At 35.4% G+C, this 27,053-nt stretch overlaps 1 protein-coding gene across 6 annotated transcripts in view; it reads left to right on the top strand.

Annotated features, from left to right (window-relative positions):
* DLGAP1 (DLG associated protein 1) overlaps positions 1–27,053 on the top strand; it is an 882,390-nt gene that overhangs the window by 528,323 nt on the left and 327,014 nt on the right. For 2 of the 6 annotated variants that reach the window (XM_049770006.1, XM_049770004.1), the window contains exon 1: positions 6,099–6,285. The exons of 2 other annotated variants lie outside the window; for them this stretch is intronic. In XM_049770006.1, coding sequence (XP_049625963.1) covers positions 6,211–6,285 — 75 coding nt within the window. In that variant the 5' untranslated portion in view covers positions 6,099–6,210. Of the gene's footprint in view, positions 1–6,098; positions 6,292–27,053 lie in introns of those variants that run through there. 2 more of the 6 variants (XM_049770005.1, XM_049770003.1) reach the window with 1 other exon arrangement.

Here is a 27,053-nt window from a genome sequence, read left to right as displayed (position 1 = left end):
AAATAATTTTTTGTGGTTTTATTATTGTTCTTGTTGTTTTCCTTTTTTTTTGTGCTTTTCTTTTTATTTCAGGGCCGTGATTATTGTGTGGTGGTTGTCTTTATTACTGCGGTGCTTTTTGGATTTTTGTTTGATTTTTCTTTTGGTATTGTTATATTTCTCTTCCTTTTTCTCTTTCTTCTCTCAAATTGATATTTATAGCCTCTAGAACAGGGGTCCTCAAACTTTTTAAACAGGGGCCAGTTCACTGTACCTCAGACCATTGGAGGGTCTGACTATAGTAAAAACAAAACTTATGAACGAATTCTTATGCACACTGCATATATCTTATTTTTCTTTCTTTCTTTTTTTTTTTTAGTTTTTTCGGCCACACCCGGCGGTGCTCAGGGGTTACTCCTGGCTGTCTGCTCAGAAATAGGGGGACATATGGGACACCAGGATTCGAACCAACCACCTTTGGTCCTGGATCGGCTGCTTGCAAGGCAAACACCACTGTGCTATCTCTCCGGGCCCTTATTTTTCAAATAAGATACAAATACAATATGTGGCCCCGCGGACCATAGTTTGAGGACCACTACTCTAGAAGGACTCTGCCCATTTTTAGCTTGTTTAATTTTTGCCCCATTTTATTTTTTTCTTTTCTTCAAACAGAACCACATAACTAGAACCATCTTGTTATGCCTCACGAATTGAGCGGGGAATAATGAAGGGTACCGTGCCTGCCAGGAACTATTTCTGAGCAGACAGCCAGGAGTAACCCCTGAGCACAGCCGGGTGTGGCCAAAAAAACTAAAAAAAAAAAAAGAAAGAAAGAAAAATAAGATATATGCAGTGTGCATAAGAATTCGTTCATAAGTACATACTAACATTCAAACTAGATTAAACTATTTTAATTAAGAATATCTGTTTGGTGGACTGGAGAGATAGCACAGCGGTAAGGAATTTGCCTTGCATGCGGCCAACCCGGGAGGGACCCGGTTCAATTCCCTGCATCCCATTTGGTCTCCCAGCCTGCCAGGGGTGATTACTGAGTGCAGAACCAGGAGTGACCCCTGAGTGCCACTGGGTGTGGCCCAGAAATTAATCAATCAAGTTTAAAAAAAAAAGAATAACTGTTTGGGAATCAGAGAGAAAGTATAGAGATGTTTAATGTTGCATGCAGCTGATCCCATTTAAGCCCCAGTAATAAATGGTCACCTGAACACCACTAGGTACAAGCCCTTGGAGGACCCCCACCCCCAAACATCACTAGGATGACTACAGTAACCATTGCTACCTCAGGATCCAAGCAGCACTGCTCTCTTGAACTACCACATTGAAATACCAACTGGTTATCTGAAAATTGCCAGGAAAGGCCCTTGGGCTCCTGAGTACCATTTTGGATACCCTCTCTCCTTCTCTCTTTGTCTCTTTCTCTTTCATTCACTCTCACACACATACATATGTGCATATATGTGTGTGTGTGTTTGTGTGTGTGTATATGATCATACTTGGCAGTACTATTGGAACTGAACCTAGGATTCCTACATGGAAAGTGTTGCTTTAGCTATCTTTAGTGCTTGAGAATATCCGTTGTGAAGAAAGCATAGATAATGAGAAAGAACCCCTGTGATAGATGCATTTTTTATAAAAAAAAATCTTTATAAAGCTCTGTGGGTAAGGGTAAAACAAAATAAATTAAAAAATAAACTCTACAACAACTAAAATTAAAATTAGATAAGAAAAATTTGAAGAAGACATTTTACTTGGCTCTAAAACTAGTCTTTGCTACTCATGATTTGTTTTCTTTATGTTCGCATTATTGCCTAAATTCTTTTGACTTTGAATTCATCCCGTTATTTTTATACCATTATGAAGTAAAATGCTCAAATTGTGGTAAGAAGTGAAAAAATACAGAAGAAAAATTAAATTGATGTTAAAGTCTATTATGTACCAGATTCTTCAGGAAATACTTTTACTTTTATCATCTCATTTAATCCACATAATTCTGTAAACTAAATATAAAAATTTTCTAGCTAAACAAAAAAGAAAACAGAGGTTTAATGAGTTAAGGTCACCGAGCCATTAATATATAGAATTGATATTTAGACTTAAATCTATTTGATTTAAAAATATTTCTTTCTGTGTATTAACCCAAACCTAATAAATAAATAAATAAATAAATAAATAAATAAATAAATAAATAAATAAATAAAAATAACTCTTAACAATACACCCCAATTACCCTGGAATCAAAGATATGAAAACAGTATGCAAGGAGAAAAATAGCAACCTTGAAATATGCATACTTTTATTAAAATTCTTCAGTAAAATGAGTATGAAGATGTGAAGACTTAGGTATGGGATTTAATACAGTTGCATTATTGGAATTCTACATTTGGAAATTCTATTTTCAAATTATTTAGATGTTAGCATGTTTTATTTATAAGTAAAATGCTGTGATTTCTATAAAGAAATAAAAAATGAAAAGCTAAAGAAACAAAACATTAAATACAATGGATCACACTTTTTTAATCCCATTCCTTGTCTTTCTCCTCAAGTAATAGTCAATCTGATTTTGTCATTTTTTGTATGACTTTTACCATTTTTCTTAGGCATTGTAATTAACAGTACTATACTAAAAAGTTCCAGGCATACAGTATTTTAGTTTCCAATCCACCACCAATATCAGCATTCCTCCATCAATGAATGTCTCAAGGTTCTTCTTGCCTCACTTCCTGCATCCACCTTAGTAAATTCAGTTCTGTAGATTGATGTCAGAGTCTGTGGCCAGTGATCATTTGTAACTCCTTTACTATGTTTCTCTGTATTCCACATATAAGAGCAATTTCATTTGGGGACAGAGTGATAGCACAGCAAACAGGTAGGGTGTTTGCCTTGCATGCAGCCTACCAGGTTCAATATCTAGCATCCCATCTGTTCTTTCAAGAACAGCCAGGAATGACCCCTGAGCAGAGAGAGCCAGGAGTAACCCCTGAGCAGTGCTGGATGTGCCCCTCAAAGAAAACAAAAAAAGGGAGGACACTTTTATTTGTCCCTTTCCTTCTGACTAACTTAACTTAGCGTAATACCCAAGAAACTGTGGCACATCTACATAGTGGAAACATATTAGCTATGAGAAAAGATGAATTCATGATATTCACTACTACATAGAACTACAGTGAATAAAGCAAGGTAATGCAGAGCTCATCTGACTTTGACACACTGAGAACTTTTATTTTAAATTCTAAACTTTCTCAAATATGAAAGACATGCAGATTTTTTATTGAACATTGATCAATAATTTACCCTATCTTTTCAATATATACTGTGCTTCAGATTATACTTTCTTGACCAAATGTCAGCATTTGATTTCGATTTTGTGCAAGTCTTTAGAACTTTAAAAAAAAACTATGTACCTGAATATTAGTCGACCTGCGTATAATCTGACACCCCCCCTAATTTTACCCTAAAAACTGGGAAAACTTAGTGACTTGAGTATAAACCGAGGTGAAAAATGCAGCAGCCACTGGAAATTTTCAAAAATAAAAATATATACCCAAAACAATTACAATAATTGAGGAATCAGTAGGTTAAATATTTTTTGATATTTATTGCTAAAGAAAAAACTGTAAACTAGCAATAATAACTTTAAAACTTTAAATTAAGTGCAGAAAACCATAGTGTAACAGGTAATCAAACTAAATCACAAAGGTTAAAATCCTTCAAAACTGAATTCCTCATCATCATCTGTATGTCCAAACAGAGCTTCAGCTGTATCTGATATGAAGGTATCAAAACAGACATTGTCATCAACACTGAGTTCGCAGATATCATCATCACTGCTGTCTGTCTCATAAAAAGCACAGAGCATTATGGGTTAAATAGTTCAGTTAGGCCACCTACCTCTTTAGCTCAGCAGTGACTTGTGGACTGAGCTGAAGCACCGCCCCCCTCCAGCGGACAGCAGAAGAGGACTGAAGACTACTATAGGACCCAGTATAAGCAGAGTTCGGATTTTTCGGCACAAATTTTGTGCCAAAATCTCGGCTTATACTTGAGTATATAGGAAAATAAAATGAATGTATAATAGTGTGTTCTTCCAAACCAGAATCTGAGACCCGAGAATTTCCTAAATAAAGGAAAGAAATCGACATTCAGAAGGCCTGGAAATTCTTGAATCCCTAACATACTCTCAACTCTCACCTAACTTTAAAGTAGAAGCTCCTTTGGGGAAGATAGATTAACCAGCCCTTGCCACTATCATTAAATAGTGCCATTTATAAGCTCATTCTTAGAAGATGATCAGGGAATTAGAAAGGATAATTGTTATAAGTATCATCAAATATTGAAACCGTATTTACAAGTGTATTCCCTTTTACATCACAAGGCTCAATGAGTAAGTTGAACTCTAAGTAATAGGATCATTGTTCTAGTCCACATTTGCCACTAACTGATGAGGCACTAACTAGCTAATATCAGCTCTCTCCTCTGCTTTAAAATGAAACACTTAGTCTAGCAGGCCTTTGACCACAGTCCACATTTTTAAACGCCTAAGATACATGGGCAGAGTACTAATTAAAGCAATTTTCTAGAGTTGTAAGGCCTGGAGCTTTCATTTAATAAATGACTACTAAAAGTAGATATTTTTCCAATGTTCTCTAATTTGTTCCTTTAAACTCTATAAGGTGTTTTACTGTTGAAGAAACTAGATTTAGCAAATTAGGTTAAGTCATTTGCCCAAGGATACCAGGAAAGAAGATGCCAATGTGGTGGATCAAACTAAAACATCTGCCTTCGAAGTCTGGGTTTTTCCATTTACTCTGCCTGATGCCTGTCCTTTCCAAATACAAAACAAAGGCAGGAAGAAGCTTATGTCAAATGCCTATTATATGCCAGAAATGGAAAAATGCAATATTTCCTTGAGTAAACAAAACAAATTTGTAAATATTACTTTTTAGTATTGTTTTACATTTACTAGAGTAAATGTAATTTTTATTGACAAAAACTGTCCAAAGAACAAACCTTGGGTACAAAAAAATTAAATCATTACTTTAGGATTGTACGGAAATGGTAAGTTGAAGACTTTGCCCCAGCTGTCTGAAACTATATTAAATTTCAAAAATAGAAGCAAACTGTATTATAAAAAGGCTTATTAATTTTCCTATTTCGTAGCACCTATATTCATTTTATCTCATATATGTATATACACAGAATATTATCTGATATAAGCCATAACCCATCTTTGACAAACAAGGGAGTGACAGATGTATTCCTAACTTGATTTATACTTCTATACTGAACAGATGTTAAGTTAATATTCACCAATAATAGAATCTAAATACTTGCGAGATTCTGATTCTCTTTGTAGAACTGTCATTTAGAATTCATTTAATTTAATTCAGTGAAATAATGATAGAGAAAAGAAGTCCAGGAGTATTAAACATCTCTGTAATACTGAGTTAGAAATAAAATACAGTTTGAAGCCATTGCAAGGTTTAATTAATATAGTCCATTGGGTGCTTTGTGCTCACTCACAAGCTGTTTTTAGTTCATTTAAAAAAGACTCTACTTTTTCCCAATATTGTTATTTTTAAATGTCAAGAATCAGATGTCTGCTGTTTAGAACTGTTGTAATGCTGCCAGTGACTGTATCAGTTTGGAGCAGGGACATGGATTTAAAGACATTAAAACTGTTTAATTCTCAGTTGAGATGTGGTTGGCTTTTACATACTTGGAATAGATCATTTATGGCACATCTCAGGGTAAGTGCTAATAGTTAAGTAAATACGATAGGAAAGGAGTAAAAGGAATTTTTGTTGTTGTTTTGGCTTTCAAAAAAGAGCAGGTTCTTGGTTCTGTATGTAAATGGTTTGTGTTGAATAATAACATTTAGAAGAACAAGATTTTAGATTTTCAACAGCTAATCTAAAATAAAACCTCCAAATCGTGTATTTTGCATTCATCCAGCAGCAGAACAGGAAAAGGGAAACAAAACGTTCTCCTGCAGAGTGAGAGAGAGAGAGAGAGAGAGAGAGAGAGAGAGAGAGAGAGATACACAGAGTAAGAAAGAGATACACAGAGTAAGAGAGAGATACACAGAGTAAGAGAGAGATACACAGAGTGAGATAGATACAGAGTGAGAGTGAGAGAGTAAGAGAAAGCAAGATAGAAACCAAGAGAGCAAAGCAAGCACTGAATACATCAGAAATGAAATTTTAGGAGAGCAAAATGATCGACCTTTTTAAGGCTGAATGGGTTTCTTCAGTTTGTGTTCAAGTTTCAAGAAATGGAAGGACTGACCAGGTTTGGGTATAACTCTTTTATTACTTTGGATTTGATACTGTGCTGTTGGGTTTGGATGCTTTTTTGATGGGAAAGGGGGATACTTTTCTTTACTTACTTATGCTTAAATAATGACTGGTTAAACTGAAAGCTGAAAAAGTAATTAATATACAGATGATCAGAAAACAGATGCAGACAGCAAGTATCTATATATCTGTATCTCCAAAGGGGCTTCATAAAAGCTTAAATTGATACAGATGATCTCTAAAGTGCTAGGAGCTGTTAAGGCATTATATATTCAATGACCAAAATGTGATCATTTATTTTTCATAACAAAAATTCTGAATGCTTATTGTTTCTTTACAAAATTTCAGAATCTTGATGACTAAGATATTGTTTTGTTTTATTGGGGAAGGGGGATCCTCTTGATAAATAAGACTTCACAAAAATTACTAAAGCAGCATTCAAGATAAGCATGAGCCCAGTTTTTCTAATGGGTAAACTTTTACTTTTTAATTTTGTAAGATTATTTTGGGATTTGTCCAGTGAGGGTTTTCTTTCCTTGGCAGTTTATTTCTTCTTGTTTTAGAACAATTTAAATTATATTTAAATCAGTTGAAACTACTGTGAGATATATGTAGTGCTGAACAGTTCTGCTAGAGATTTTGTTTGCTTGTGCTATTTCCTTGCTGCCTTTAAAACAATTATTTGAAGAGTTCCTTTATTTTTATCTTAAGTTGCCTTAACTTGCCAGCAAGATATGTAAAGATTTTGAATGTTTTTTTCTATTTGGCTTGAGCAATTGCCTAGAAATTTTACACTGATATGAGTAGAGACGTCCCTCTTAGTTGATAGAAAAATGAGGTTACTCTGCTTGCTGCTAATTTTGAATGTAGAATCAGTAATCAGCAGAATGCTACTAATTCACTCTCTAAGTCTTCATAATTTCACTGTTCTCTATATCCAGTTAATGTGGGAAAGGGCATGGAATACAACTGAAAAAAAAACATAAGAGAAATCAGAGCTCCAAAAAGAGACAGTAGTAGCTATAGAAAAATAAAAAAAAGAAATGAAAAATACTTTCTGGAAGTCGTTAAAGATACTTTATCATACTTGGCTTTCAATTTTATTATTTAAAAAAGCATCTTTAATAACACCATAGGTGATAGCACATGTTTTCTGATCCCATTGAATCTACTAATGAGAGATATTTCATTGCTCAGTAAGAGTAAAAGGGAAGCACTAACTTAGATTTGCAAAGGTCTTTAGAACTTTATTTCCTCTTTCTGCAGTTTCTTGGTTTTACATTATATATAATAACTCAAGGTAATGACTTGCCAAGGAGGTGGTATTTTACAGAGAAAATTTTACCCGTAATCTCTGAACACTTGAGACCATAGCTTTACACAACTTAGCAGTGATTTGGAAGTGATCTTTTCATTAAAATTATGTGCAAATATTATCAATATAGCTTTAATATAGTGATCACCACATTATACATATATATGTGTTTGGTTTTAGGTTCAAATGCACTATCTATATTAAATTATTGTGAGTTTAAAGTTCAGTGGAATAAATTATCACCTATTTAAACTTGGTATTATTTTCTCATTTTGAAAGAGCATGCATGCATTGCTAGAGTTTTTGATCGTTGTGCTCAAGGAATTGGAGTTGAACCATAGAGAAACACTATCTTTGTAAATATAAGTAATTATTATTAAAAATTTTATATGATTGAAACTACAAAATATCTTGGATTTTTTTCTGCAATTCCTATAGAAATTTGGTTGAAACTTTTTGACTAGCTAAAACCAGGTTTCTGTTAATAAGTCCTATGAATTTTTATTACTTCACTATGATTTGACTACTTACCTGAGTTTTTTGAAACCATAACATTTACCTTTGAATAAAAATAGCTTGTAACCTCTTCTACCACTCATTGATTTTTTTCTCAAAACCATTTAGCCTTATCCCCAACCAGTAGACTTAGTATGGTGTTTGGAATATAGTATGGTACAAGGGAAAAACATTTACATTATTTTTGTAAATATTCACTTAAGTGTTTTTTAAAATAAATGTATAGACTAAAATTACAGCAGGAAGATGCTTTAATTTTTTTCAACGAATGATTTATTCTCCTTCAATTCAATCTATTCTATAGTTAAAAGGTAAAAGTATAATCAATTACTATGATTACAAGTATAGAAAAAATGTGACCTGTTGCATTTGATAATTGTCTTGTTTTTTAAGTCTCTAGCCTTTAAATTGTAAGACTAACTTTAAAAACTGGATTTTTACTTGTTTGTTTTCTAGAGTTCAGCAGTGTACCCTGTTCTTATTCATTCCTAAGAAAAATGACATCTAATTACTTTTGCAAAAGGAATTTTTTAAATAGATAGATTATTCATTTCATGTATTTGAGCATATTTCCCTGCATCACTTTGAGTTCCAAATAATTGTTTCACATAACTAGCAAAATTCCTATGAAATGAAGGCTTGTAATATCAGAGTTATCTATGAAACAGATATTACTATAAACCATATGCATGTGTACAAATATAGGTTACAATTGCTGAAGCATTCCTACACTATACTATAAAAATATGAAAATATTTGTATGCATTCTCTATCTCTGATGTATGTAATACAATTAATTTTATTATATTTTTTATTATTTGACGCCACACCCAGCTCTGCTCAGGCCTTACTTGTTGTTGTTGTTGTTGTTGTTTTTAATTTTGATTTTTATTTGTTGTTACTTACTTACTCACTGTTCTTTGTTAAGAAATCACTCCTGGCAGGCTTGGGGGACCTTGTGAAGTGCTGGGGATTGAAACCTGGTTGGCTGTATGTAAGGCAAGCACCCTAACAATGTATCATTTCATAAAGTTTATCTAAGAAAAACTTCTATAAAGTGATAAAATATTTTTCAAAGAACCCAGTAGAAAATTCTTTATCTTTGGTCTTGCAGTGATCATACTGAATTCAACTCCAGGCCATTAATATGAACCAGTTAGAGGTGTCCTTTGTCCCTAATGTAATATTACATGTCTCAAGTAACAGCAAGAACAATGGAAGGTAATGACTTCTACTCTCTTATTTTAATGACTTCTGTTTAACAGAAACCTGAAGTATTATTTCACTCCTCTCTGATTTTGTTTGCCCTGTCCTTAATATCTCTAAGTATACAACTAAAGAACATGCTGGTCTTGTTTGTTTAATTCTTGTTGCTACATTTTTTGAGGGGGGGGCACGCCTGGCAGTGCTCAGGGGTTTCTCCTGGCTCTGAGCTCAGAAATCATCCTGGCAGGCTCGGGGGACCATATGAAATGCCAGGAATCAAACAAGGGGACCCTGGTTGGCCACATGTAAGGCAAATGTCTTACCACTGTGCTCTGGCTCCTGTTACATTTTTTTTAAATAGATCATTTTAGCTTTATAGAAAGTCTTCATTGGAAGATTAACTGTGTCTTTTCTTACACACAATTGTTCCTTGAAATCTGAATATGACTTATTTTCACCTAGATATTTTTTAGTAATATTATGTTTTTTATTGAAAATTTCTTTGAGGGGCCAGAGCTATTGCACAGTGGCAGGGTGTTTGCCTTTGCAAGCAGCTGATCCAAGAAGCACAGTGGTTCAAATCCTGGCATTCCATATGGTCCCCTTGCCTGCCAGGGGCGATTTCTGAGTGCAGAGCCAGGAATAACCCCTAAGCACTGCCAGGTGTGTGCCACCAGTATGACCAAACAAACAAACAAAAAACAACAACAATAAAACAAATAAGAAAATTTCTTTGAGATTATTTAGGCCATCTAAAGAATGATAAAAATAAACCCTAAGTAAATACCTTGACTGAAACAAAATTAGTTGTCTCAATGTTATCAGACTGAGCATGGCAAGTTAATGACACAGATACAGCCCTGTTTCTTTTCTTATTATATGTGACACATCTGTGAAAACCTTTAAAGGTCTTGTTCAGACTCATTTGTGTTCTTAATGCACCCTGGTAGAGCAGTAGTTTTGTAGAGTCTTGTAGGGTCACAGCACAAGGTGAAGGGAGAATAGAACTGAGATGAAAGTGAGATTTGAAGTTGGCTTGTGTCTTAAAAAGTGCACAAGGAATGAAGATAGTTGCTATCTAAATAATGACCTGCAGTTTGTAATTCTGCAGATAAAAATGGCAGGTGGTGTTTTTAACTTGTAAAAAAAAAAAAAAAAACAAGAAGTGGTATGCTTCTGTTTCCTCTTACATTCTCCCCTTCAACTCAGTGCTTTCCTTATAAGAAAACCATGCCCAAAGGATGACAAATGGATAGAAATGCTCCATATCTAAATGTGGCACTGTTTTGAAACTGGGTTTGGAATATGAGGTTTCTGTCAATGGAATCTTCCACTCTTATTAGCAACCAGCTTTCCTCACCTCTTGCTTGCCTACTTTCCAAGTATAAAATTTGTTCACATTGCTGTAATCACATTTTCCTAAGCCAAAAATAAAATTATACATATATGTGTGTGTGGTAAGGTGGTATTGTGACATGTGGGAGAAAACATTTTGTGAAAGTAGAACCAAATACCTTAAATCAGGTCACCTCTAGATATTTTGGAAGAATTGCTGCATAAGAGGTGTCACATGCTAAGACTAATATCTTGGTCTCTGCTCTGATTTTAAAATGTGAATAAATTTAGTGCTAAATTTGGATATACTATGAGAAGTATAATACAGTGCATCTGAATAAAAACCAGCACAATATACCTTATTATTCTATGTGTGTATAATCTGGTATGTGCATGGCCACTTGTCATAGCATGGAATACTTAGGACAAAATTTTCTTTGTATGAGAATTGCCTTGTGTCTATAAAATGGGATTTCTAACATTAATCTAAGAAATTCTAATTCTATACATTCAAATTGATTCAGATTAGGAGATGTATCTGAGAATTACCCTTTAACCTAATTCCAGAGGGCTCTCAGACTAAATTTATCACTTTATTTTTGGAAGGGGGCAGTAGAACCTAACAGATGGGCTAACATGGGCCTCTGTCATTTTCTGACATCATTGACTATGGATATAGCTTGAGCTTCCCCCCTTTTTTTGTATTTCAATTTATGGGTCTATAAAATGAGAATAATGATTTTACTCATGTGTTTGTTTGGGTCTTAGTAGGGGAAAAGCTTACTTTCAAACTTGAGGAAAAAAATTATTCTAAAAGGAGTAGAGCTACAAATCCTTAGTATTAAAATGATAATTATGATGAGTTTCATTATTCTTTTATATTATTTTTATAATTTTTATCTAATTTTCATTGAACTAGGATTAGGATAATATGTATTAAAATGGTAAAGGAAGGCCCTCTCCCAGTATAAAACGATGACATTTAGTTTATCACAATGTATGTTCAAAACTTCTTCCCATATATCAATTAAACAAATCAAATGAAGAGATCACAAAAGGTAGATTTTGATGTCTCATTGTCAGTGATCAGGTTTTCCTGTTACTCAGTTATTTTTGCATGGAACACAGTTTCCATGCCTCCTCAAGCGTTCATTTGTTCAGACAAAGTCTGCTTCTGTTTTTGAAACGTAGTCTGCAAAAGCCTGCCACCTTCTTACAGGCAATGTTGTTAAGTCAACAGGACATGTTTCCTTAATAACAATTGCTACAGGACTTGTCTGGAAGGGGACTTATTTCCCCTTCTTTGCTGTCTGATTTATACTAGATCTCTGAGGAGTTTCCACCTCAGAAACTTTGATTGATCGGAGTTCTTTCACTATAGCTAATAGAAGACAATAGGCCATTGTGTGTGTGTGTGTGTCTGTGTGTGTGTGTCTGTATGTGTGTGTCTGTCTGTCTGTCTGTCTATGTATCTCTCTCCTTTGTATTCAAGTTTCTAATTAACCCTCTCATCTAAAATCAGGTATATCACTATTATGTCAAAATTCAGATAAAGCAAACAAACATTGAAGCTCATTCTCTTATATATATATAATATATATATATATATAATTTTTATTGAAAACCATAAGAATTACAAGTCTTTCACAGTAAGGTATTTAGGTATTTTTAAGGTACATATTTAAGGTACATAGTGACAGTGAATTAGGGTCATTCACAGCATTAGTATTGACCTCCCTCTGCCATAGTTCCCAATATGTATCTCATACCTCCACCCTTAAGCCCTGGACTGTAAAGCTCATTCTCTTAGAATCTGTTTTCTCCAAAAAATTACCTAAGATGCTCATGTTTTCTGAGTCAACCATCTTTCTTTGGGTTGCTCTAAATATTCCCTACCCCAATGCTAGCAAAACCATGAAAACAAATTCTATCTGAATTCATAGGAATAATAATCTATACTTAATACAGTTAGGAGTTTAATTATAAACATGAACAAATGGAAAGAATAATGAGAAAGGTACCCATGAGCAACTATGAACTCCTGTTAATTCCCAAAACTCATACTTAAAAAGGCCACTTTCTAGTACACGTTGTGCTATGGGTGCTATCATCTGTTAAATTGGTAGGCAAAGATGTGCTTCTCCATGACTTTCCCTGTTAAAGACCCTCAGATCAGTGTTCTCTCATGTTTTTATTTTTGCATATGCCCTGCATATTGGCCCACAGAGCATCATTTATAAACACAGCATTAATAGTCCAGTAGTTTTCAGCGTATCTACACTTCAGTTCAAGGGTTACAGTGTACCCAACTATTATCAACCTCAGAGAATTTATGTTCTCTATCTTTCTGTCTGTCTGCCTCTATCTTTGTCTCTCTGTCTCTGTCTGTCTCTGTTTTTCTCTCTCTCTTGACTCTGTCTCTTGCTCACTTTCACTCTCTTTTCTTAACCTAGGAGGAAAGTATAGCTGAGTTTTTAGTAATGCAAAGGGTGTCAGCAAAAGTAACTGTCACTTGTTTGCAAATGAAACCTGAACTTTCTGAAAATGACTCCCATATAAAATCTTTCCCCCTTAACACTCCTCCAGCCTTTTAGTTGATTTTAGATCATTTCCTGTTCTCCCACCTCTTGGAAGTATTCCATGGCACACTGAGCAGACACTTTTAGTCAAAATGCCTATAAATAGCTGCTTTTCCTGCTTGCTGCCTTCTCTCTAAGACTTTCACAAAGGAGGTGAAACAAATCTACCAGAAACAAGAACCCCTTGAGTCGTGTGTGATGAGGCTTACAAAAATATCAGATCCATAGGCCAAAAATTGTTGGTAGAACTCTTTGCTATATTTGACTTATGAAATCACAATGCAGAAAAAGGAATATTTATTTCATGCTAGATGATCTCATGCACTGAACTATCAATCAGAAATGTCTGTGAGTTTTCATGCTTTAAGAAATACATATTTTGACTTTCACACTGCTTAAAAGAATATCCCAAGACCAAATTTCATTAGTTCTCATTTCTTAAGTAAGTAACCAATTCTTGAAGCTATGCCATGGAGTGACACTTTAGGCTATTTTTTTGTGTCTCCTCCAAATTGTCCATCCTTAAAGAGAGCTTTCCTTGGTAGGCCTCTCTTCTCTACTCCCACATCATAAACAATGTCAACTCTCCCAGACAAGTATTTTGGAACTACTTGCAAGGCATATACATGATAGACGAGACTTAAGTATGTTTTTTCACTTACCTTAACTAAAATCAACCTTCGAAATAAGATATCTGAGGTTAATTATACCCCTGTACTTCATCCTCTATATCTTGTTTAGCAAAAGAGAACTGGTCATAGCAGATCTTTTTATTTTACTTTTTACTTTTTCTCTTCTTCCCTTCCTTTTTATTTTATTAACTTATTTGGAAGTAGGATCATCCCTTTTTATTTTATTTACTTATTTGGAAGAAGGGCCATCCCTGTCTGTACTCAGAGATACTTCTGGGGTCTGTGCTCAGGGATCATTCCTGTAGAGCCCAGAGAACAGTATGTTGTGCTGGGGATCAAACATTGATTGACTATATGCAAGGCAAGTACCCTGCCCACTGTACTATCACTCCATCCCACTCTCTTACTTCTTATATAATTTGGACTAGGAGGCTAATCATCCTTTTGTAGCTAAGAAACTGGTAGGGTTTTTTTATTTTATCTTTATTTAAACACCTTGATACCAAATATGATTGTAGTTGTATGATTTCAGTCATGTAAAGAACACCCCCCCTTCACCAGTGCAACATTCCCACCAGAAACTGGTAAGTTTAACTGATATTTCTGGGCTCCTCAAATGTAGAGTGTACAAAAGCAGGGACAGTGGGATGGGTTCCAAATAGATTAGCATATTTCAATAAGAAATCACATGCCATCATTTATGTTGGGGTCCTGTATACACAAAAATCTGCTTTCATCCACAGGAACTGTTTTTTCCATTCTAATTACTGACTCTATTGTAATTGTGGCTTATTGTATTGCCAATGTCTCTAGAGAGTACATGTCAATATAAGCATGTTTTCAATGTAAGTAGGAATAGGGAAGACTTAAAAAGTCAGTTAATCCAGCGCCTTTTAAATTTTCTAAACATCTTGTCCATATAAAACAAACTATATAAAACAATTTAAAATAAAATAACTCACACTTAAACAAGAATAGAATTCAAATTTATTGCATCCAAAGTTTTGGTGCAGCATGGAAAAGTCTGGTTATGCTCTTTATATCTCAGAAAACCCTTTTTGTTTTGCTTGGGTTTGTTTGGGGGAAGCCATCACAGGCAATAGTTCTTAGGGATCATTCCTGATGAGAAGTGATGCTGGAAATAAAACCTGGATTGGCCACATGCAAGACAAGTGTCCTAAACACTACTGTTTTTAACTCAGAAAACCATTTTAAAGTCAAAAAAATATTAGGTAACTAGTCCAGTTGTGCCAAGTTTAATTAGCAGCTCTTACATGGCAGAACAGGTGTCTGTACTTCATAGAAAACAAGTGATTAGGGGAGGTAAAGTGTTTCTGATTGATTTACACTAGAAAATCACTTCTTGGGTGTAGGAAAATAATCTCAGTGTATCTGTATCTGAGTTTGAGACCCACCCTAACACAACCCGAAGCACTGCTAGGATGCTTCTGAAAATCCCTGATCACCATTTGGGTGTTTCTCAACATGACAGTGCTCAAGCTACTCTCCATGGTCGTCCAGCACTAGAACTGAAACTTCCTGTTGCTTCCTACCCTGATCAATCTGAGTTTGATTGCTGCTGGATACGAAGGGGGTATAGGACGAAACCCCCCCCCAATGAGGCCCACCCTCACCCCTGCACTGCTTGAGATCCAAATTAAAAAAAAATAAAATAAAACACTTCTATAGCTTTACAGATAAATATTGGTCAGCTTTTTATTTTCATCCTGTGATGTGAACCAATGATTCTCTGTAAGAACACATAGGGACTCTTGATCCCAGTCTAAAGCTCCTTTTTGAAGCCTTCCTCACTGTCCCATGCTGAAGAGCTGTCAGAGATTATGAATAATGGCAGCAAGAATAAAGAGGAAATAGAGAATTTAGTGTTAATCATATACTGAGAAACTTCTGCAACTCTATTATTTAACATAACTTTTATTTTACAAACATTTTCCTTGATAGTTTCCTGAGCTCTTATTTCTTGATGAGAATTTGTTTTAATAATAATCTTAAAGTGACTAACTATGGTTAAAAAAAAAAAGATTCTGTCATCAATATTAAATACAAACCTAGATTTAATTGGGAAAGTGGTAGTGTCATAGAACAAATAATATGAGATTTATTTTCAGCCATACATGTAAAATGTTAAATTATTATTGAGCTATATTATGTCATATAACTGGAAAATTATACCCCACTTACAAAAGAACCATTGCTAAAGACTTTTTTGTTTATTCTTTTTTTTTTTTTTACTTACAAGAAATTTGGCACCTGGGACCATCAGCCTGATGGTAGCTACAGCATTATTTCTGTTTTGGTTTTTATTTGGAGGTATACTCTGAAATTCTTAGTGAAGTTCTTACTCCTGGCTCTGTGCTTAGGGATAACTTCTTGTTATGAAGAACTCTTTTGTGGTTTTGGGGATTAAGCCTAGGTTAGCAGCATGCAAGGCAAGCACCTCACCTGCTGTACCTTAGGACCTCTCCAGTCCCAAGCATTAAAACATATTCAAATATTCTATTTGCCCACTTAATATTCTTTGCTTACTTTGCAAATGTTTACTCTCATATGAAATAATTTTATTGAAATGATGATCAAATAAACTAAAGCTCTCCAAACCCAATTCATCTACAAGTTAGTGTGATCATCTATTTGTTTTCTCTTGCCTTTAGGGAGAGCAGATCATTCTTTCTGAGTCATTTTGTGCACCAGAATTCAGCTTTTACATGAACTTCATATTTCTCAGGTTGTTAAGTAGCTCTATGTTTACCCGTTTTATTAGTTTTTAAATCACTGCTCCAGTTTCAAAGGAAAAGATATGTTTCCCTTAAGATCTACCTTCAGAATGTTTCTTAATTACCTACAAAATTATCATTGAATTAAATGAATTATATAACAGTAAGTATAAAGAGTTTCTGTGTGTCAGTTTAAATATGGCTGGATATAGCCAATAGTGTGGTCAGGAAACAATAGTCCAGTTTAGTCTAGTAAACTAAACTTCTGTAACAGATTACAGAAAACAATAGACTTGAAATCCACTAGCATAAATCTACTAGTATGCTTGGTTATGAACTTGGTTATGAACAATGTAGTTTTTATTTTATTTTATTGAAATCATTACAATTTAAAAAGTCCTTCATAGTTGGGTTTCAGACATACAATGAATCAGGGCCAATCACACCACAGTGTTGACCTCCTTCACCAATGTTTCCAGAGTATATCCCATGCCACCACCTTTTACTTCCCCAGTCTGCCAGTATAACAGTCAACGTAGGTTTTTTTTTAATATTTTTTAATTAATTTAAAGAAAATGAATCACGTAGTTGACATAACTGATCATAATACATTTTTTCAAGATTACAGAAAACAGTTATCAAAAAATAAAAAGAAAATAGAAAAACAAAAAACTAAAATGGAAAAATTGTTCTCAGCTCATTTTGGATTTTTCCTCAGCTATAGGTCTCTCATTGTAGAGAATTCCAAGATTAAGTGAGCCCTTATTTAAAGTTTTCTCCTCTCTGTTTAAGCCCAAGTGAAGTTAATTTAAAGTAATGGATACAGTCTTAATATTAATATGTTCTACAGTCTTCATTTTCTCTTGGTTCAATATTTTATAAACAATCCTTATGCATAAAAAGTTAATTATTCACTTAACCAGGACTTGTAACTAAGAAATGAAAGCATTCAATAACATTAAATTATGCCAGCTTAATTTCATTTAGACTAATGGATGAATAACACTGCATTTCTTTGCTTCAACCAGCGATGTTGTCATAATACGTAGTTCTTCTACTTTATCTAATCACAAGTGCAAATCTGAAAATTTGTGGCAAATAATTCAATAGAACTGCCACTCCCAGTGAGTTTTTCATTCAATCAAGATTTAGTTATCAACCAAGATTTAGTTAATACCTTTTTTCCCCAGACTCCAGGACAAGTAACCAGAGAAACTTAGAACGTGTGTGGACACTTTGGAAAAAGGAATAGAGTCACTTCTCACCATTTGGTGAGAATATATAAATGAAAATTAGAGTTAAATTGGTCACTGGTTAGATTATATAGGATGTATTTTTCTAAAATTCTCAAGTTTAAAAGAGAATGAGGAAATTGTCTAGCCTCAACGCCAATCCCAAGTGACTAAACTATCTGACATAATTTCTAAAGACAGGCATTGGTGTGAAGTTGAGAACATAGGAAAATGGAGACATCAGTCTCCTGAGTCTAACCATAAGGCAAACTGAGCCAAAGCAGTGGGTCTGTCTAGATCCCGAATAAATTATAAATCAAGTGTCAATAGTGTATTCCTAGCAAAAGAACATAGCCTCCATCCCCATGCAGCAGTCTCTGCTCAGTTCCACAGCAGGCCTGTAGGCTGGGGATATCTGAATTCTATAGCTGGCTTGGCAGGCCTTTGTATGCACAGAATTTAGCCGAAGTTGCAGCACCCTGGGAGACCTCCAAGTTCAAAGCATGAGAACAATGGAAAGAACAACTGAGGAGAGAACTCTATAAAATGATGAGCATATCTTATTATACCCCAAACTAACAGTACCCCCATATGTACCTGCAGGCAGAGCTATTAGATTAGAAGATTTTTTTTTCCTTAAGAAAGACTTCAGAATATAAAAAACAGATAAAGACTCAAGTCTTGCATGTGGCTGGCCCCAGTTCACCACCATATACTTTCTACCACCATATACTGTCATAAGCATTACAGATACAGCTCAGGAGATCTGCTGGAGGGCCACAAACACTTCCCAGGCACCATCAGGCCTGAGTAGTGGCACCATATCCTTAAACCTTTGCCTCGAATCACAGGCCTGCTTGGAGAGAATTGCTGTGGTGGTACCCCTAGGCCTCCTTTATGCCTCTTAGAGGACCCCCAAGCAAGCAAATATTGCCCTGCTGATGAGATGAGGAACCCTAGGGTTCTTCTAAATCAAATAGTCTAGTTCTTTGCCACCTAAAATGGAGCCACTGGCCATGTGTGACTATTTAAATTAAAAGTAATTTAAATTAAGTAAAAATAGAAATTCACTATCTTAGTCACAGTAACCTCATTCCTAATATTCAATAGCCCCGTGTAGCTGTCATTTACCAATGACAATAAAGCATTTCCATCATTACAGACAGTTCTATTGAACATTATTGTTCTAATTTATTTTTGTTTAATTAAGGGATTAGTGAATTCCTAGATTTAAATATCTACACTTTCTGACTTAGAACACTTGAATTAGGTCAATGAGCATGCTTTGTCTTTCTGCATTTGAGTTTTTAAATCTTCTACCTCACACTTTAACCCTCCGAGATCTTCTCAAAGCATGATTATGTAAGAAACCACAGAGCAAATCCATCCACTCTGCTTCCTGGGAGAATGGGTTGAGAAGGTTCAGCCCTAGAAATGACCTTCCACAGAGACCCCAGTGGAAATCCTGGTTGGAGTTTTAGGAAGTTTTGCCTCACTGAATTTTTCTTCAAAGTTCTTTTCTTGCAAGTAAACTTTTCCAAGTGTCCTCTCATCATTGGCATGGCTTTGGCTAGCTGGGGTGAAACAATTTTCTTTTTAGCTTCAGAAATTCTTTAGATAAAGAAGAGCAATGTGAGAAAACCCAGCTTTTAAAGTATTATATGTGACTCAATTTAGTCAGACATATGATTTTGGCACCAGTTGGAATAAAACAGAAGACTATTTTTAAAAGTATGTGTGGTTATTGTTTTGTGATATTATAACATATTATCAAAAGATTAGATTTTTTTAAGTGGGTAAGGGAATGTTTGTGTTCATCCCATTTGGAGAAAATCTTTTAGCTTTTATCAAATTACCATGTTTAACTTATCTTTAAATTAGGTACATTTTCCTTAGAAAATTAAAATTGTAGCATTTCTCCTTTCTTTTTTTTTTTACATTCCTGAACACAGATAGATTTTATATATGTAAGTATTGTCATGATACTGCATTTTTCTGATCTTCCATAGGTCAAAATCAGAATGTATACAAAGCATATTAAACTTTAAGTCTGATTCATATAGTTTCAAATTATGATTCATAAAACAATAAGGTTTTTGCAAGATATATTCTCAGAGACATTTTTGTTGGGAATATGCAAATTTTTAAAAATAAATTCTCAACATTTTCCCCCATATCTCTTCCTTTTGCTCTTATGAACCTTAGTTCTATTTTTTTTTATTTTGAATTATGAGAACAAAAGATGCAAAGAAAGAGGACAAGGTAAAGTTACAGTGGAAGGACAATCAGCCATAACATAATTCTCAGAAGAAGTCTCCTTGCTGATATCTTAACTTTGAACTTTCAGCCAAAGAACGTTAAGATAAATAAAACAAAATCCATGTACAATTACTTTGTCCCTCAAGTCCCCAGATTGTAGCACATTATAATATTTCTTAACAGCACACAAGGCAATCTAAAGCCATAAAACTTATGTAACTCCTTAAACATTAGAGGCATAGTATTTTTTACATTTCCATGTACATGCATATTAGCTTAAGTTAACCTCAAATTTTAAGTAGGTGCATTTAACCTCAAATTTTAAGTGGGTGCATTTTAAGGATTAGAGTCAAAGGAGCACAGTAAAAACGGTGTTAGAGTGGCAATTGTTGTTTGCATAGGCCCACCAAAATATGAGAGGCATAGGAAAGGAATAACCTTGGCCTAAATACAAAGAGATTCTACCCCTGAAGTTTCCTGGCATAAGACCAACTCTAGGCTTCAGGCAAGTTATTGTCCGATCCAAGACATTGTCTGTAGTGCCAACACACTTTTCACACAGTCTCTGTTTTTGGCATCATGTTTCTGTATTAAAGATTCTGGAATCTGCATATCCTAAATTGAAGTCATGATGTGGAGTGTCTTCTTGTTTCACCTCACCATGAAAGGGCAATGCAGGAAGTCTCTTTTCAGCAGGACGATGTCTGAGCAGTGGTAGGGTCTTCCATGGTAGAGGAAGCAATACAGCAAGCCCTGTCCAGTAAGCAGGTCATTGTTTTTGTTAAGTCTTCTTAGTGTTAAGGGAAGTCTTTTTTGAGTAGATCGATGTCAGAGCAGCTGTAGGGTCTTTCCTGGTAGAGGAATGCCTCCAGATGATGTTATATACAACCTTGGATGTTTTGTAGATGTCTTCTCTAGATTAGGGGTGAACGGAGACTGCCCATTCTTCTGAGGCCTGTATCAGGTCTTTATGCCAATGTTCAGAGTGTAAGGTCTCATTGCACTACAAGATTTGTGTGTTCCCATCTCTATTAGATAAGAACTTATTGGTATGTATAGTATTTTCCCATTTTGGTGTGCCTAAGCAAAGAAGAAATAAAGCCACGTGGTGCTATCAGATATATGGGGGCATAAGAACATTTCCAACAATACCCATGACTTGGTTCAAACATAAGCATTAAACTGAGGGATTCTTTCACACCAAATTTCATATTGAGCAGTTCACAAAGAGAAGATAAAAAACATGGGGGGGGGATTATCACTGTATAAGAAAATATTCAGCAAAAATTATAGCCGTCAAAGAAAACACCCATAAAATGTTGAAGAGACATGTGTCCTTTTTATACCTTTTAAAATAGTTGGGTGGGTGTTAACTTCAGGGCACCACTTTGATCTGTGACTTAGGTCTCTACAGTACTTAAGTTAGAAAGGGTAAATGAGGAGTAATGATGATAGGAGTTAAGGAAGTTAAAGAGAAATATGATCTTATGAAGGGGTATGCAAAAGGGCAGAGTACAAAATGAACATTCTGCATATATAAAAACATAATTCAATGATAGTGAGTACTATTAATGTTTCTTGTGCAGACTGGACAGAGATTACCAGTGACTTCAAGAAGCTGGGAGGCCAGAAGTTCAGGGCCCCACCCAGACTCTCCCTAAGGAGCTGAATGGATAATGGGGGAAAGCCTAGGGTACCTTCGAGCTCCACCAAGGGGCCCAACTCACCGGCTTGCCCAGGCATGTGGCCCGGGGAAACCCTGGAGATCTGGAGCAAGGTGGTAGAGGGGTGCTGGGGTTACCCAAGTCCCGCACCCCCACTCGCATTTCTTCTTTCTAACTGCTCAAGAATCTTTTGGGCTATAAATACAGAATAATTTGAGGCAATGAGATGAGTAAAGAAACTAAGGCATGCAGCTTTGACCATGACTATAATTTAATTTTGCAGCTACATAAAGTCCCCAAGAACAGAGCTATATGTGATCCCACAAAAAAAGATGTGGTCCAAAAAATTATATTGAAACCTAAGAATATTTGAGAATGTGCAGTTTTCAAGGTATTAATTCCTAAAATAGATAAATCTGTTGGAAATATGTCTAGTGCCTAGAAATTTAAGTTTGGAAAGATAGCTGGGTGAGTAAATAGATGGATAGATTGATGGGTTGATGGGTAGAAAAGTAACAGCATGAATGGATAGATGAGTGAATGGAAGGGTAGGTGGGTCACAGTGGAAAAGCAGTGAAGCACATTAGGATGGAGGAAACTAAAAATGAATAGATATTTAATTTTACATGCCAATCAGTTTAGAATGTACTGCAGAAAAATGAAAAGGAGGTTAGAAATGTACTTTCTATGGTTCAGAAATCCTGGAGCCGAGAAAAATGTTCAAACCCCCTTCAGTGGGAATAGAGGTAACTGCTGTCTTAGAAACTTATCTTGACGATCTGGGTAATATTGATTTTGTAGATGCATCCGATGATCAGCTAAATGACAAAGTTCATTGCTTGAGGTTTACAATTGAGCTGCCTTTATCTTCAAGCCTAAAAAAGTATAGACTCTATTATTTTTGAATCTGCTGTAAAACAGACTTCTGCCCTCAAACAAGAGAAAGCTCTTTTCCGTTTAAACTTTATTTTGCTATTGTAAAATGTATCAACATGGAGCTCTTTTTTTGTTGGAGGGTGTTGGTGGAAGATCCTTAGTGATATCCAGTACAGCAGTGCTCTTTAGACCTGGTGATACTGGTGAAGGTCACTGTCGCAGTTCTAGGAGTCCATGAGATGCTAAGGATGGAATCCAGAGCCTTGGATATGCAGTGTATGTGCTTCACTCCTTTAAACTATCTTCCTGGCCCAAATATTATCAACTTCTGCAAAGTCTCTTTGCTATGAAGCATCATTTCTCCATAGTCACTATATTCAGGGATCATGGCAACCAGAATTCTATATATTGCAATAGTTATCAATAGATCCAATATAATTTGTAAATTAGTGAACAGAGAAATTGTATAGTCAGTAGTTCAATCTGAAATAATTAGTTCTAGGATGCACAAGTACAGCTCTAAAGACAATCAGCTGAGTTCATAGTGTACGCTTTCCTGATTATGCAGCTTTGAGTGACTATTAAACCTCTTTCTCTATTGGATATCTTGTGATATATAATATTTATCATCTATGATTGTGGAATGAATTAATTAATTTAATAAATGGGTTACTATATTACATATTGACTCAATTAAGTTGTTTTCACTAAGTTTGAAAACATAGTAATTTGAATAATGGAAGGAATGTGGTAGCAATAGATTTTCTAAAGCTATTAGACTATTTAAGATATTCAGTAATAAATTTAAGTAATAAACTAAAATTAGGTAAACTAGTTTAGTATATTTAGGTTATTTTATTATATAATCACTTTATTATGAAATAATAAAGTATTTTATAATTATTTTATGAAATAATAAAATATGTTATAATTGTTCATATTTCTGTTCACTTACTCAGTGCGAAACCTGGGTCTGTCTGGCTGAATATATTTTAGAGTATTTTTGAAGCATTCCATTTAGACTCTCCTGCATACAGATTACATATTTGCTGCTTTGAAATTTATTTTCTAGTAGGGACTGGAGTGATAGCACAGCAGAAGGGCATTTGCCTTGTAAGTGGCTGACCCAGGAAGGACTCAGGCTCGATCCTCAGTATCCCATATGGTCCCCTGAGTCTGCCAGGAGCAATTTCTGAGTACAGAGCCAGGAGTAACACCTGATATGTGTGTGTGCATCCTTAATACATAATATAACTATATAACTTTGTTTTTGGGGACCACAGCTGGTAGTGCTGAGGATTACTCCTGACTCTGCATTTAGAAACATGTTGGCATGGCTCTGGTAACCATAGTGGTCCTGGGGATTGAACCCAGGTTAGATGCATGCAAGGCAAGCTACTCTACCTATTCTCATTCTGTCCCCCTTAATACAACTTTGTTTTATTATTATTAAGGTAGAATAGTTAAAATAGTATAAATATGTGTGCTTGGGCTATATAAAGTTACTGTACCTACACTACCACCAAATTTCGAAAACCCCTCCACCACAGTCCTCATGTCTTTATAATTTGTCCCAATCCTTCTTAGTTGGTAACTTCAGTTCTCTTGTCAAAGTCCAAGGATCTGTTTACAATGGGATCAGACCATCCCTTGATTTCTTGATTTCTTTTTTTCTTCTTTCTTCCTTCCTTCCTTCCTTCCTTTCTTTCTTTCTTCCTTCCTTCTTTCCTTTCTTTCTTTCTTTCTTTCTTTCTTCTTTCTTTCTTTTTTTTTTTCTTTTCTTTTCTTTTTCTTTCTTCTTCATTTTTTTCTTCTTTTCTTTCTTTCTTTATTTCTCTATTTCTTTCTCTCTTTCTTTCTCTCTCTTTCTTTCTTTCTTTCTTTCTTTCTCTTTTTTCTTTTTGTTATTTGGGTCACACTGGTTGCACTCAGCGGTTACTCCTGGCTCTGCACTTAGAATTCGCTCCTGGCAGGCTCAGGAGACCATATGGGATGCCATGATTAGAACTGGGGTCCATCCTGTGTTGACCGCGTGCAAGGTAAACGCCTTTCTTTACTTACCACATGTAAATCACCCAGCTTCATTTTTCCCTGTGACTTATTTTGCTTAGTACAACATTCTCAGATTCTATCCAAGAAGCACCAAACAGAAAATTTTATAATTTATTACTGAGTAGCTTTTTATTGTGTATATCCTGCAAAGTTTCTATATCTAATCATCTTTGTCACTAATGTCCATGAGCATTTGGATTATTTCAAGATCATGACTGACATAAATAGTTCTACAGTTAACATAGGTGTGCATAAATATTTCTAAATAAATTGTTTTTGTTTCCTTAGAATAGATGCCAACAAGTGGAATTGCTAGATCATATGGCAACCAGATTTTTTTGTTTGTTTGTTTTTTTGGGCCACACCCGGTGACGCTCAGGGGTTACTCCTGGCTATGCGCTCAGAAGTCGCTCCTGGCTTGGGGGACCATATGGGACGCCGGGGGATTGAACCGAGGTCCGTCCTAGGCTAGCGCAGGCAAGGCAGGCACCTTACCTCTAGCGCCACCGCCCGGTCCCGCAACCAGATTTTTAATTTGAGAGTTATCCTTACTGTGCGGCAACACAAGAGAAAGAACTTGCTGTTTCACTCATCCAAGGCAAGCAGCAGGCACTCTAGCACTGAAATCACATTCCTGGACCTTATAAGAAAAACTATTAAAATGATAAAGTATGTTTGAAATATACTGAACTTGCCAGACATTGTGATTAAATTCTGAAATGGCAAGATAGAGAAAAATAGAATTGATAATCAGTATATGGTTACAGAAAATATTAGGTGCATGTCAGTACCTCCCATTGAGACAGATAATATAGGAGGAAGAACATAATTCTGAATGGATAAAATGATATATACCTTTAATTATTATGAATCCATAACGCCTGCATAAGTTGCCACCTTAACCCCCAGTCAAAGATATTCTTTGGTCAGCATTCATTTATTCATACACTAGTTGGAAGTTATGACAGTGATACCTATAAAAAGTGATTATGCTTCAGACTAGGATAAAAATAATCAGAAGGAAGAGAAATATATCTTTCTATGTATCTTAAAGATGTCAGATTGGGCAAAATTCTCAGATGAAGAAGATAAAAATATAAAGACAGTTAACTTTCTTAGTCTGGAGTTCAAGATGTCCATCCCCAGAGATAGCCAAATTGGTAGGCCACTAATTTAGCAGATGAAAAAGCCAAATTGATGCCAAATAATGCAAAGCTTCCTAAGTAATATTGGGTATGCACTTGTGACCTATGAATAACCTACTACTAAACACACAGCCATACAGAGCACAGCAGCAGTGGCCCAGGCCTCTTCTCTTCAGTAGCATGGTTTATCTCCCAATTTAAAATGTAATGTATAATGTAGGGAAGCATTCAATTGGGAGGACGAGGTGGTTCTGAAAAGTGGTAAAATGTTATGTATGGAACTCTCAACAACAGTACTTAAACCACAGTACAAAAACTTATAAGTATAAAACATGCCCCTCTAATAGGGAGACTGGTGAGTGGGAAGGAAATGGTGGGGAGACTGGTGAAGAGATGTGGACCCTGCTGAAGGGGTGGGTGTTGAAACAATGTATGTCTAAAACTCAATCATAATAACTGTAATCTTACAGTGACTAAACAAAAAAAAATTAACGTCAGGTTCTTTTGAAGTAAATACATAGAAGACAAATGAAAAGGTTGAGAATGGGGCCCAGAGAGATAGCACAGCGGTGTTTGCCTTGCAAGCAGCCGATCCAGAACCTAAGGTGGTTGGTTCGAATCCCGGTGTCCCATATGGTCCCCCGTGCCTGCCAGGAGCTATTTCTGAGCAGACAGCCAGGTGTGACCCCTGAGCACCGCCGGGTGTAGCCCAAAAAAAAAAAAAAGGCTGAGAATGAGAGAGATCACATTGGGCATGTGTAAGTTAGAATATGAGGCATAGTGTTCAATGTGTATGGTTGGAAGTAGTTTCTAAGCTCCCTAGGTTGTTTGGGAAGCTCCTTAAAACAATCAAATGATGATTTGTAATAACTTTATGATTAATAAAGGTCAACTCGTAGTCAGAGGTACTGATATATGGAATTTGTATGTTCTCCTCATGTTTCTATGGGTTTTCCCAGGAACTTGGTTCCTTTCCACATTACAAAGGATCAATTCATTGGCATGTTTCCATTGTTAAGTCTGATCAAGACGTGTGTGAGTGTGATGGAAGGGTGATGTGTAGGACTGATGACCAGTTTCTACTCTGGGATGCTAGGATAAAGTCTAGTCATCTGGAATCCTGGGTGGAAAATAAACGAATGAGGAGCTACAAATAATTATTCACATTGACAATGCTTTTAGTCTTGTAAAAAGAAGGTAAGTCAATACCGAAGCTA

The sequence above is a fragment of the Suncus etruscus genome, chromosome 3, assembly GCF_024139225.1.
Source record: "Suncus etruscus isolate mSunEtr1 chromosome 3, mSunEtr1.pri.cur, whole genome shotgun sequence".
Lineage (NCBI taxonomy): Eukaryota > Metazoa > Chordata > Mammalia > Eulipotyphla > Soricidae > Suncus > Suncus etruscus.
This window is presented reverse-complemented; position numbering and strand designations above follow the sequence as displayed.